The 13,397-nt window shown below is 47.4% G+C and overlaps 1 protein-coding gene across 3 annotated transcripts in view; it reads left to right on the top strand.

Moving 5' to 3' along the window:
• The window catches only part of PNPLA7 (patatin like phospholipase domain containing 7), a 127,146-nt gene that overhangs the window by 93,636 nt on the left and 20,113 nt on the right, over positions 1-13,397 (top strand). For all 3 annotated transcript variants that reach the window (XM_053996174.1, XM_053996173.1, XM_053996175.1), the window contains 2 exons: positions 3,867-4,023; positions 10,329-10,445. In XM_053996174.1, the coding sequence (XP_053852149.1) occupies positions 3,867-4,023; positions 10,329-10,445 (274 nt within the window). The remainder of the gene's footprint in view (positions 1-3,866; positions 4,024-10,328; positions 10,446-13,397) is intronic.

The raw sequence follows: 13,397 nt of genomic DNA, 5'->3' as shown, positions 1-13,397 counted from the left end.
CTGGCCCAGCTCCAGCCATTCCCTGGCTCCTGTCCCTGTCCCAGAGCAGAGAAGGGATCAGAGCTGTCCCTCTGATCTTCCCCTCACAAGGACCCTGGAACTGCAGTGAGGACTCCTCTGAGTCTCCTGTTGTCCAGCTGACCAGACCAAGTGACCTCCTTGTGACCATGAGTAGTAAGCAAGGAATGGTGCTTGGAGTTTAGCCAGCACAGCTTCTGGAGGCTCATTCAGCACGGGAATCATGATTTGGTGAGTGCAGAAAGCAGCACTTGGGGCAGCCGATGCCCAGAGCAGCCCCTGCTTTGTGTTGCTCAGGTCAGGCTGAGGCAGTGGCAGGGCTGAGAACAGAGCCTGGCTCTGGCTTCCAGCCCCTCCTTGAGCTGGGTGATGCTGGTTCAGCTCTCTCTGCAAAGGGCATTAATGAATCAGGCCTGTCCTAGGCACTGAATGCATTGGAAAAGAGTTTTTGTTTGGATACTGATTGCATCTCCTGGGCAAATCTTTGGGTTCTGATAGAAATTATTTGAAAGTCGTCTTGTAGATCATTGTTCCTGGGCCCCTTGTCACTGTCCTGGAGCAGTGTTAGCCCTGGCAGGGGAGGTGCTGCATCCAGCTGCTCCTTCAGGCAGCTCTAGGGTGAGGAGAGCTGCATGTGCCGCTCCAGGGACACTCTGCGTGTGCAACCCCTCTCTGGGGTGCTCCTTCCTCCCCTGCAACAGCACTCCCCTGGCCCTTTCCTCTGCAGTGAGTGACATTCAGCTCTGTGTCACCAGGAGGTTCTCCCTGTCCTGTGTTGTCACTGCTGTGCAGGTACAGCACTGGCACGAGTTATCCATCTCCCTTTGTTCTCCTCTAGCCCAACACTTGTATTTCCACGTTTCCCTAAACCAGGACACGTCCCCTGTGAAATTTGGCCTGGTATTACAAGAAGTTCACAATCCCTGGGTTTTTTTCTGCACTAGTCCTCAGGCTGTTAACATGGATCTTGCTCCTGGCTTCAATTTCTTTTCCTCTTCAGTTTGCAGCTGCCCAGTGCAGCCCTGTGGGAGCCCAGGGATGCTGTCAGAGGGGATGAGTGCCTGGCAGGGTGCCGGCACACGCTTCCCCTGGCAGCCTGCCCGTGTTTGGGGAGCTGGGAGCTGGGAAGTGCCCAGGACAGAGCCAACTGCAAGGAGGTGTTGAGAAATCCCATGTAGTAATGTTGCTGGGGCAGTGATGGCTTAAGGCTGTAGGGAGAAGGGGGGAAAAAAAATCCCCATTTCTATCTTTTAGGAGGTCAGGTGGTACCTGGAGAAGAAGGAGGGCCCAGGCACATTTATCTTTTTTTAGGATTTAGTTTGCAAATTCCAGGAATGCTCCTGCTCAGGGTGTTGGAGCTGGAAGAATCAGCTTTGTGGTTGTGAATAAATGAAACATAATTTAGTGAGGCAGCTTATGGGAGGTTCCTTTACAAGCAAGAAAAGGACTTTGATTTCCATCTTGCTTTGGGATCAGTGAATCTGTTGGAGATCTGTGGCTGTCACATTAGTGAGGTATTGGCAGGGACTCTGTGGATGCACCAGGAGAGGATGACTTGCCAATAAATAATGATCTTTTGTTATTCATGCAAAGGCATCATGCAGCAAAATAGGAACAAATCCAGAGTGCTCACATCAAATCCTTTGTATTTATGGATGTGTGAATCAGGAGAAACAGTTAAAGGGAGGGAATCCAGTCTGGAGTTACTCATGGCCTGTTTAAAATTGTCCTCTAAGCAGAAAATGCTTTAAGGTACTTCACTTTAAGGTACTCTAAGGTGCCCTAAGAAAGGCACCTGATGTGGGCTCTCTCCAGAGAGCAGGAGGTGCAGGGAAAGGTCTGCTCCTTGTGGAATATCGGGGCTGAGGCAGTGGGAAGTGCCAGGCACGAGCAGCAGAGTGCCAAAATAGCTGCACTCTAGAAGCCTAAAAACAATGGGCAGGATAAACGTATGATTCCTTTAACTCAGGGCATCTTGTGGGAAGAAGCAGTAGGAGAAGGGGAATTTGGAGAGGAAAGCAAAATGAGCCATTTTCTGCTCTTGGATTGCAGCAGCACAGATCTGTCATTGAAGTCATTTACACCCAGGATAACCACAAACCTGTCCCAAAGCATTTCAGCAGCTGGAGGGGATTTATTTGGATGGAAAGAATGTATTCAGCATAGCTTGGCCAAGTGACACCTACAGTGGACTTGGCAGCTGTTAGCAAGTATTTATGGGATGTAAACAGCAAGGGGAAGAAGGATGGAAATAGAGCAAACTGTGGGGGACTGAAAATGGGATGAAAATGGGAAAAGGAAGATTTTTATTGCTTTATGGCCCAGACTGCAAAGCATCCATCCAGGTGGGATGAACTAATCAAAAATGCTTCTTATTCACTGGACAAAGCATTTGAAAGCAGAGGCTGTAGCTTTGGACTGCTTGGAAGGGCAATGTGCCTCCACTGCTGTGTTCTGTGGTTCTGTAATGGTTGTGTGGGATAGGCAGGGATCCCTCTCCCACTAGGGGATAAAAGATCAGATGTGATCAGATCAAAGGTTCCACCTCTGCTCTCTCATTTCTGATGGTGGGGAGCAGCAATTAGCAGCTTCTGAGCCTCCTGAGCACCAGCTTGCACCTCCCATTTGTCATGTTTAGTAGCCACTGACAGCCTGGTACCTTTGATTCATCCTTTCCACATTTAAATCCATTTGTGATTTGACCTCTCCAGCATGTGGCTTCCCCAGTTTGTGCTCTACATACACCTGTCTGCAAATTCTTTCCTTTCCATTAAAATCTCTGCGTGGTGATATCATTGCTGACCCTGCCTGTTTCCCATCAGTCAGGATCTTCCCCAGTCAGTAATCCCAGTCTACTTTCTTCTCCTGTGAAGTCCATCCCATATTCTGGTCACCTTTTGTGCTTTTCTCTGTCATTTTTAAGTTCTGCTCTTTTTTGGGTGAGAAGTCTGAGCTTGCTCACCATTTTCCAAACACTGGCCCATCCTGGATGTGTGTTCTTATGTTTGCTGTTGTATTCTGGCTTCTTTGATTTGCCACTAGAACTTGCACTGAACAGTAGGTAAATATTTTTCAGGGAATATCCCCAGGGGTTCCCAAATCCATGTTGGCAGAGCTGGATAAGAGCTGGTTGCTATAGGGGTGTTGCTGCTTCTGTTTTCCTCTTGTCCCATCAGCACTGAGGTTCATCTGTTATTTATCAGCTGACTCCATTGTTGCTCAGAATTCCTTCTGCACTTGAAATCAAGGAATAAGTTTACTCTCCTGAAGGAATTTGTGTGATCCTCAAAAGTTGCCTCCTCATCTGCCCCTCTCCTGGGCTTGTGTACAGATTCAACCTCTGCCCTCTCATCACTGTTTGTCTCTGCTTGCTTTTGTTTCCACCTTCAAATTCATTATTTATCCATGTGGTGCCCCCTCCCAATACCCCAGGCTGGCTCAGTTTCTGTGGAGAATGACCAGGAAAGAAACTCATGAGAAGGGCTCTGAACTCCAGCCTTTCCTGGGTGCTTTGGGGGGACCCCAATAGATTCTGCTCCCTCAAATCCATGCTGACGTTCCCCTCGCCCGTCCACCAGCTCAGCTCTTGGCTGCTTTCATCTCCCTGCCTTTCCCACTGATCCAGGCTGCGTGGTCATGTTCCCTCGGATCCTCTGGGAGTCTCTGGGAGGATTCCTGCATTCATAATGTTTGTTCCTGGCACCGGGGCTTGTTTAGCAAGAGATTGGCAGCTCAGCTGGCGCGGGCTCGGCTTCCTTAGGAGGCCCCATTCATCACCAGCCTTTGCACTCCTTCAATGACTGCTTGGCTGACAGTGGCTCTTCTTTCCCTTCCCTCCCTCGGCACAGGGGCTGCTCCCAGGTGGGCGTTATCCGGGCGCTGATCGAGGCTGGAATTCCCGTGGACATGATCGGGGGCACGTCCATCGGCGCCTTCATGAGCGCCCTGTACGCCGAGGAGCGCAGCTACAACCAGATGAGGATCAAAGCTCGCCAGTGGGCCATGGTAAGCACTGGGAATGTGAATTCCCTCCACTGGGAATGCTGAATTCCCTCCACTGGGAATGTTCCCTCCTATGGGAATGCTGAATTCCCTCCACTGGGAGTGCTGAATTCTCTCCACTGGGAATGTTCCCTCCCATGGGAATGTGAATTCCCTCCACTGGGAGTGCTGAATTCCCTCCACTGGGAATGTTCCCTCCACTGGGAATGCTGAATTCCCTCCACTGGGAATGTTCCCTCCCATGGGAATGTGAATTCCCTCCACTGGGAATGTTCCCTCCTATGGGAATGTGAATTCCCTCCACTGGGAATGCTGAATTCCCTCCACTGGGAATGTTCCCTCCTATGGGAATGCTGAATTCTCTCCCACAGGAGTTCTGAATTCCCTCCACTGGGAATGCTGAATTCCCTCCACTGGGAATGTTCCCTCCCATGGGAATGCTGAATTCTCTCCACTGGGAATGTTCCCTCCCATGGGAGTTCTGAATTCCCTCCCACGGGAGTTCTGAATTCCCTCCCACAGGAGTTCTGAATTCCCTCCACTGGGAGTGCTGAATTCCCTCCACTGGGAATGCTGTGCTTCCCTCCTCCAGCAGATCAAGGCCCAGGCACAACAAGGTACAAGCAGCACCCCAGGAAGGTGCAGCCTCCTGAAATTCAGTGTCTGTGCCACAGAACAAGCCCTGCCTGGCAGTGATGGATCACCTGGAAAAGCTGCTCCATGTCCAAGGAGTCAGGAGGCAGCTGCCTGGCTTAGCTCTGCACAAATCCTGGTCATGCTGTCAAGGCAAAGTGATGTTGTTTCAGTGTGCTCACCTGTGGTTATCTTTGTTTTATCTTCTCTTTTATGTGCTGGGACCTGTTTCCTTTCCAGCTCTCAACAAATGTGTTTCTCTTTTGTGTAATTCTCTCTCTTTCTCACATGCTGTCATGTGTCAGTGGAACTGAGTGACTGAGGTAATCCATCTCTAAATAACTCCCAAATGTGTCACTCCTGGTCTTGCCTGTGCACTTCACAGCACTGGGACTCTGGGTCAGGAGAAGTTCCTAACTGTCAATATTTAGTACAAACAAAAACTCATTTTCCAAGTTAACCCAAGTTTTGGGAAGGTTGCTTTAAATACTGACTTAATTGAGTGAATTTATTTATCATGGAACCAAAGATTGGTTTGGGTTGGAAGGGACCTTAGAAATCATCTCATTCCACCCCCTGCCATGGGCAGGGACACCTTCCACTATCCCAGGCTGCTCCAAGCCCTGTCCAGCCTGGCCTTGGTTTTATTTGTTGACCAGATGTTGGATGAAAACTGTCCCAGATGACACTGGTTCAGACTGACCGAAGGTGAGGTTATTTCTGAAGTTTGCTGGTTGTAAGTTTGTATTCTTCACATCAACCCCACATTTTCCTGTAGATTTTCTTACTGAAAATGAAGCAACATAAGGAATTTTATAAATAAGATTAAGAGTCTTAGGTCTTGGGTTTCAGGGGGAAATAGGATCCTGTCATTGGCATGTGGGCATTGTTTATGTCTCCCAAAGATCCTCTAATCTGCCATGGCTTTGCAACAAAAACTGTCTCTGGGAAGATGGATTGTGTGAGGGACTGAAATCGGATGGAGGCCCTGGGATGTCCCGGTGGGCAGAGTGCTGTGGGACTGATTCACCTCCCCATCACTGCTTGCCAGAAGAATATGGATTTTATGCTTTTTATTTAAGAACTGTCTGTGCCTGGCTGGCTTGGGAAGCACCCAAAACATAAACTGTTTATGATCCAGAGCAGTTTGCTGGAATCACAAACCTGGGGGTGGCTCAAGATTAAAGACATAAAACCAACTGCATTGGATTGTGTCAGACATCCCTTAACCTTGGTCTCTCTCTCCCACCTTGTGCTTCCAGGGCAGCATCTGAGTAGGTGCTGATGCCTCCCAGCTTTCCCAGCCCCCAGCACTCTGGGGCTCTCTGCCCTCCCTCCCAGCTCTTGATTAAGCTACAGCCATGGAATTTTCTTCTGTGTGTTTGTCCAGAGGATTCTCTTCCTGTTTGTCAGGTCTGCCCTGTGCAGGGTGTGAGGCAGAGCTGGAGATGTTTCCTGGGCTTCTCAGGATTGTGTTCCCACTCTGGAGCTTGCCAGAGCTGGAATCACAGTCACTTTTATCAGGAATAGCTAGAGATGAAATGAAGGCATTTAATCTGTTGATGAACTTTTGAGCACAAATTGCAAAAGCTCAGAGAACGTTTCACAAGATAAAAGGCAGTTTTTGGCCTGGGGCTGTTTCAGGTGTTGGTTCCTTGAAACCTGCAAATAAGTAGTGGGAGAAGTGATTGACCTCTATTAGAGCAAACATTTCATCTTACTAAAGAACAATGGGTTTTCATGAGGACTTCCATGAGTGTTCTTGCAGGTCCAACCCAGAAATTGTCTGAGGGTTTGAGGAGGACAAAAGCAAAGCCTGCCCTTCCCACTGGTGCCAGCAGTGTCCAGCAGCGTGGCTGCAAACTGAAGAGAGCCATGAAATCCCCTCTCCAAGATCACAATGTGCAGAGGGTTTGGAGCATTAGAAATCTTTTATCAGTGGCTATTCTGAGGTGTTGACTCTTGTATGGTGTTAATGCTGAGCAGGGAGAGGGGAAAGAAGCCCCAGTGTGTGGGAAACAGCCAGGAGGTCTGTTGGGGATTCTTGGAAGATCCATTTGAAGGGACTGAGTGTGAGAGAGCTGAAATATCCCCCAGATAACCCCCAAATTGCCATGTCCCAAATGGGACCTTCCCTGCTGTCCCCAGGAGCAGCCAGGCAGAAAGGCTGGAGCATTCTCTGCTCCAGGACCTGCTGATCCTGCTCCTCTGGAGCTGTGCTGCTGAAGGTTACTGCAGCCTGGGGCCACGTAGGAAATGTCTTCATTGGGATGGATTAGTTAACTCTGAGCTTTTCTTCTCTCTCTTTTTAATCCATCAGACTGGATGCTGTTTGTCCTGCATTTATTTCTCTTTTGTGGTATTTTTAGAAATTGGCATCTCTCTAGCTGTACACTTGGTACTGGGAGAAGGGATATTTTTAATGGGATGTGTTTTCTGCACCTAATGAAGCAGTGAAGAAATAAATTACTCTTGTCAAAATACAGGGGGAAATATGAAAATTCCCAATCAGATTAGTTACTGTTTATTGTCTGTCTGTGTCTTCTGCACCTCTATTTAACCAGCAAAGTGAACAAGCCAAAGCTTTAGTGCTTGCAGATTGTTGTTTCATTTAATTGGAGGATTAATATCTCAAAGTAGAAATATTTCACAAAGATGGAATATTCTTTAAAAGCAATATGGTTATAGGTGTGTGTGGGGCTAAAACACTGCTCCTAATGGGGACAGGGGCTGCCTGGGTGGGACACTGCCACCAGTTGCTGCCTGTCACTGTCTGGTGGCACTGACAGCTCAAATAAATGTGGGGGTTCTGCCCAGGGAGTCAGGAGCTTCTGCCTCTGACCCTGCTCTGTTTGTACATTGGGAGATCCTGGGCTTTAATGAGCTGATCTGGCCAGAAATCAGAAACTGAGGAAAAGCCTTGGTTTTTCCCTGTCATGCCAATCCTGATTCAGCCCTGAGTTATATTTTTATTGTATTGATTTAACATTTTTTTCCTGTGTGAATTCCTTTCCTTGTTTTATTGAAACTTTATAGGTGAATGCTGAGAAGGCACCGCATGATCTTTTGAGTAGTTTAAAAAATACTGGATCTCTTTGAAATTTTTGTTCTTGCATAAGTTTTCCTATAACCTTGGGGGTGTTTTATAGTCAGGAACACTGAAAAATCCTGGGATTATACTGGCTTTTCACACCAGTTTGCCACAATGCTGCATCAAAGAACAAAAGAGCCAGAATGACAATTCCTCTTGTCCATCATCATGTGCCTTTGCTCTTGTCCTTCTGCTCTGTGAGCAGACCCTTGTCCCTTCCTTGCTGAAGTTTTTTATACCCTAGGATCACTTAAAAAAATTACTTACAATTGAAGGTCTTTTTAAAAAGAAAGCTCATCTTGCAGCAGAGCTGTAGTAATGAAAGTTCATGAGATGTTAATGAAGAATTGGGAAGAAATTCCTCCCTGGGAGGGTGGGTGACCCTGGCACAGGGTGCCCAGAGCAGCTGGGGCTGCCCCTGGATCCCTGGCAGTGCCCAAGGCCAGGCTGGACAGGGCTGGGAGCAGCCTGGGACAGTGGGAGGTGTCCCTGCCATGGCAGGGGGTGGAATGAGATGAATTTTAAGGTCTTTCCAACCCAAAAGATTCCATGATTCCATGACCTGCAAGCCCTGAGAGCAGAGCTGGCTCAGGGCTGGGCTTCCCATTCTGGTGGTGTCAGGGGATGACACTCTTGGAGCTGCTGGAGCTGATCCCAGAGATCCTGGGAGGAATTGGAGCAGGAGGCAGCAGGCTCTGTCTGCCTCTCCAGAGGGTGATCTTTAACTGAATTTATCTGGGGAACAGGAGGTGGTTGCAGCTATTCCTGGAAGGCTGAGGGAGGCTGTGGGCCATCAGCTTCAGCTAAAGGGCATCTTCCAGCTCTGAGAAATGAGAATATTAAGAAATAACTGTTAATTGGAAGTATTTTGTCCATGGGCAAGATCTCTGTCAGGATCAGGAGAAATGTGGAGGCTCAGCATCATAAATATCATTTGCAGCAAGGGAAGCCTGATGGCTGCTGCTGAGTGGGAGAGGTTTTTCTTCAGTATTAAATAAAGGGCTCTGTAGATGCCTCTTCCCCTGATTTAATCATTCTGAAGAGACCTGATCCCTATTTTAGGTGCAGCACTAATTCCATCTCCCTCTGAAGCTGTGGGTAGCAGTCTATAGTTAGGTTGGCACACTGTCCTCAGCACATCAAACCCAGAGTGAAGATGTGAATGAAACCTCATCCTTGGGTTTGTGCTCAGCCTTTTACATTCTCCCACATTTCCTGTTCCCATCCTTGTTCTTAATGATCTTTTTTTTTTATCCTTGTACTTGTGTTCTCTGGGCAGATCCCTGGCAGAAATTTAAAAGCAGCTGGACATGACAATGTAGGCTGATCCTGCTGCTCTTAAATCACTGCCAGAGTAAAGCCAAGGCCAGATGTTGCTCACAGCTGCTTTAACAGCTTTGAGCAGGTTTGAGGCTGTTCCATGGGTCTGCCTGGGAAGGATGCCCTGATCTCTGAGAAGCTGTTAAATTACAGAGAACTTGTAGAGAGAGAAAATATTTCATCTCATGGAAATATTTGATCCAGTGAAATCATATTTAATTTGAAAGGAATTAATTGGGTTTTGTGGTCTTCTTTTACATTTTGACTATGGTGTAATATATTAAACATTGAATTTTGTTAAGTTTTTTAGGATTTGACAGCAATAGCATGGTTATGGGCAAATACTATGACCATAATGCCAAAAAATTTAGGGATTTTCATCATTTTCTCTTGTAGGTCAGTACATAGGTGTAATAATGCTATTGAAATGGAGAGAAAAGGAATCTGTGAAAGCTTAATTCCAGGATCTGTGTGTTAGAAGGGCTGGTGTGCAGGGGCCTGCAGTGCTTTAAGAAACCTGGTGTGGTTTGGTTTCCCTTGCTGGTGCTGAGTTTGCAGCAGTTAAATGCTGGGTCCATAACACATCCCAGTAACTGGCTTTGGGAATGACAAATAATGGACCCTGCTCCATAGAAAGTGTTTAAAGCTCTATGACATGTGCTTGACTGAACTTTGTTGGAGTCCCAGAGAATCCCAGACATGATTTTCTAAATGCTTCCACTGAGGCAGAGAAAAGCTTTAAGTCTGGGAGAAAAATTGGGTGTGATCCCCAAACGAGAAGAGATGGATGAAGCAATTCCTCTGCCATGGATTTATGGGTTCCTTCCCACACCTCTGAACCACACAGGTGCTGTGGGAAGGATAGTGGAGAGGAAGACAACTCAGAACATCTTTTTTAATAAAGAACATGTAAAGGATGGAGCTGCACCATCCGTGGCCACGGGCTGAGGGCTGTGCTGGGCACGCTGCTCTGGGCTCTTCTGGGGCACAGGAGAAGCAATGCTCCTTCTTGCAGAGCTTTATTGCAGAGCTTGCCTCTGCTTTGGGGTTTACTTAATGTAAATTTACCACACAGGGAGCTCCTGGTTGTAGATTTTGCAGTTGTGTTTCTGTCCCCTCAACACTTTCTGCACTTGTGATGCTTCCAGCATGTCAGCTCTGAACTCTGGAGTGGGATGTCTCTGGAATTGCAGCCTTAATGCACATATTCCTATGGATTCTGGCCTGTATTTACCTTTGAAATGCCTTTGTTTTTCCTTTTTAGGTTATGAACTCGGTGTTTAAGACTATTCTAGACTTGACATACCCAATAACCTCTATGTTTTCTGGAGCAGCTTTTAACAACAGCATCAACAACATCTTCAAAGATAAGCAGATAGAGGTAGGTTGTTTATTCACCTTATGGTTAGGAAATTATGTCCCTGTGTTCTGTTGGAGCAGAAACAGCTTTTTTCCATGCTGATACGGAAATCTGGAGCGGTTGGGTGACTGAAAATGTGAAACTGTGAATGTGGTGGTCCATGGCTGCAGGAAGGAGCCTGCTCTTTTTGGTGGATTTAGAAAACACAAACTGTAGATTATTTGTAGCTATTTCAGTTTGACAAAGGGATTTCATTGTCTGAGAGAAGAAGTGAAAATTGTGGCACTGAAGAAGAACAGCTGAGACTGCTTCGTCATTCTTTTTCTGCAAATCAGGTCTCAGAGACCTTCAGGGCACACCAGAGAAGGGCTTGAATTGGGTTGTGATGGCTTTGGCTTTTTTGAATTTTAGTTTTGAAGCTGGACTGAGTTTTTCTGAGCAGCCTACTGAAAACTGAATAATGGCAGAGTCCTTTGTGTCCTGGTTTGCATGTGGTGACCTTTTTGTAGTTGCTGGGTGTTGTGGGGTCCACCTGAGCCAAGAGCCACCTTTGGAATGCACCTCTCTCCCTTCCCTCAGCAGCAGCAGATTGTCAGGCACATTCTCAGTGTTTGTCTTCCTACATTACCCAGCTCAGAGAGTGTTTGGGTAGCCTTGGAATTTCACCTGATTTGCAATTTAACCAAATTATTCCTGTGTTTGCATCCTTGTGATGAAAGATCATGTAGCAAATTAACACTGTATATACTTTAAATATATTTGGTAAAAATAATCCAAAACATTCCCTACCTAAATGCAAATATGAAAGTAAGTGATTAATCATCATGTAGCTTAAAATAGCAGTTTGCTGTGCAGAGGGGATGGTGCTGGAGACAAGCAAGTTTTAGAGAATCCTGGAATCATCAAGGTTGGAAAAGGCCTCAGATCCCTGAGTCCAGCAATTCCCCCAGCACTGACAAGGCCGCCACTGACCCCTGTCCCCAGGTGCCACATCCACATGGCTTTTGAGCACTTCCAGGGATGGTGACCCCACCACTGCCCTGGGCAGCTGTTCCAATGCCTGACTACCCTTTCCATGAAGAAATTTTTCCTGCTATCCAACCTAAACCTCCCCTGGTGCAACTTGAGGCTGTTTCTGTCTATCCCTGCTTTGGATTCCAGCAGTCAGTTCATTGTACTTCCTTTTTAAGATGCAGCAGATTCCTTCCTTAGGAATTTCAACAGCTGTGGTTGCATATTCTGGTCTTCCCTTGCAGCCACAGGAAGGTTTTGTGTGAGAGAAATCCACTCCTGAGGCATCCAGCAGCATCATCTCTGTGCACGTGTCCTGACCATCACAGCCCCTCAGTCCATGCCCAGGGTTTCCTCTTGTGGGAAGAATTCCCTCAGAGAAATAAGGAAAAATGTTGTGTAGCTCAGCCAGGAAAGGGGGAGTTACTCCTTCATTGCAATTCCCACTCTCACTGTGGGGTAACCAGTCCTGGGACTGGGAGCTGCCCCAGGGTAAAGGGAGACTGAGAAAGTAACAGGAGCTGAGGCAGGAACCTTGAAAAAGTATTTTCTCAAAGCATTTAAAGGATCCAAACTACAAACATCCATCTTTTCTCCTTCGCTGTGGTGGGTTTGGCTGGGTAGCAGTGATTTCTACCTGGAAATTCCTATCAGTAAAAATTAATTACAGCCTGACAAGCAGAAGTTGTGTTTGGGTGCTTGGCCACAGCTGCTCCTTCCTGGGAGGATCTGCAGTGATCCCAGGAAAACCTGGGAACTTCCTGCCTGAGGGGCTGACCCTCGTGGCTCTAGAAAAGTTTAAAATTTAGAAGCTCTGGGCCAGACCCTCCTTTGTGCTGCTGTGGCTGTGAGGTGACACCCCTGTGCTTCCCACAGAGTCCTCACCTCTCTCCCCCATGGGAGGCAGGAGCGCTGATGCTCAGCTGTTATTTCTGACACTGGAAGGGAGGTTTCCATTTTCTCCGAAATTTGCTCTCTGCCAACCCTTGTAACGTGGGTGTCTCCTGATTCCCAGCTCATGTGGGGACCCTGGTGACAAAAACCCCATCACTGCTTCCAGCCACAGGCACTCCCCAAGCTGGGACCATCCATGTGAGACCCTCACGGGGCACAGCCAAACCCAGCATGGGGCACCTGGACACAGACCCAGGGCAAGGTGCTTGAAGGAAATTTCTCAAGAAATAGAGCTATTTTCCTCTTGAATTACCCATCCTTCTGTGAGAACATCAGCCTCTGGAATTTTTATTCTCCTTGCCAGAATTCTTATCCCCATGCCAAAATGCCCTTGTAAATCATTTCAGCTGGGGGTTCAGGTGTGAGGAATCAGACAAGACTTTTATTAAGTCCTGTTTCAGACTTGAATGATGCTCTGTTCCAAAATCAGTGGAACAATCCCTGAGCAGTGAGGTTTTATTGCTGCGTGGGAGGGCTTGGGTTAGTTTGCTTTGTGCTGGTGTTTGCAGGAACATGAAAGGAGGTGTCAGAGAGGCTTCTTCACCCATTCCCCTATTTTTGCTTAGTATGTGGTTGATGGACTGAGAACTGCAATCCCCAGAATATCTCCAGCATGGAGAGGCACCCTAATTCTCTTGTAATCACACTTTACTCATCCACTTTGCTCTGGCATTTACACTGGGGTTGTGATATTGGTGCAGTGCCTGTGAGCCCTCCCCAGGCCCACCAGCTTTGCAGAGCTGCTGAAGAGATCAAACTCACCAGAAAAACCCCTGCTTCTTGGCAGTGCAGAATTTCAGGCTGAATAGCACAGAAATCACAACCAGGAGTTACAGCCTGGCCAGCGAGGGAGGGTTTCCAGCTCCAGTGGTCCTGGATTCCAAACCTGTGTTTGCTTTGGGTTTAAGGCCCATTAAAGCTGTGCTGGAGAAGGCCCAGACACCATGTCCAGTGAACAAAGGCTGCCTGGGAGGGCAGGTTTTCCTCTTCAGCTTTGATTCAAGTTTT

The sequence above is a fragment of the Vidua macroura genome, chromosome 21 (assembly GCF_024509145.1).
Source record: "Vidua macroura isolate BioBank_ID:100142 chromosome 21, ASM2450914v1, whole genome shotgun sequence".
Classification (NCBI taxonomy): Eukaryota; Metazoa; Chordata; class Aves; order Passeriformes; family Viduidae; genus Vidua; species Vidua macroura.
This window is presented reverse-complemented; position numbering and strand designations above follow the sequence as displayed.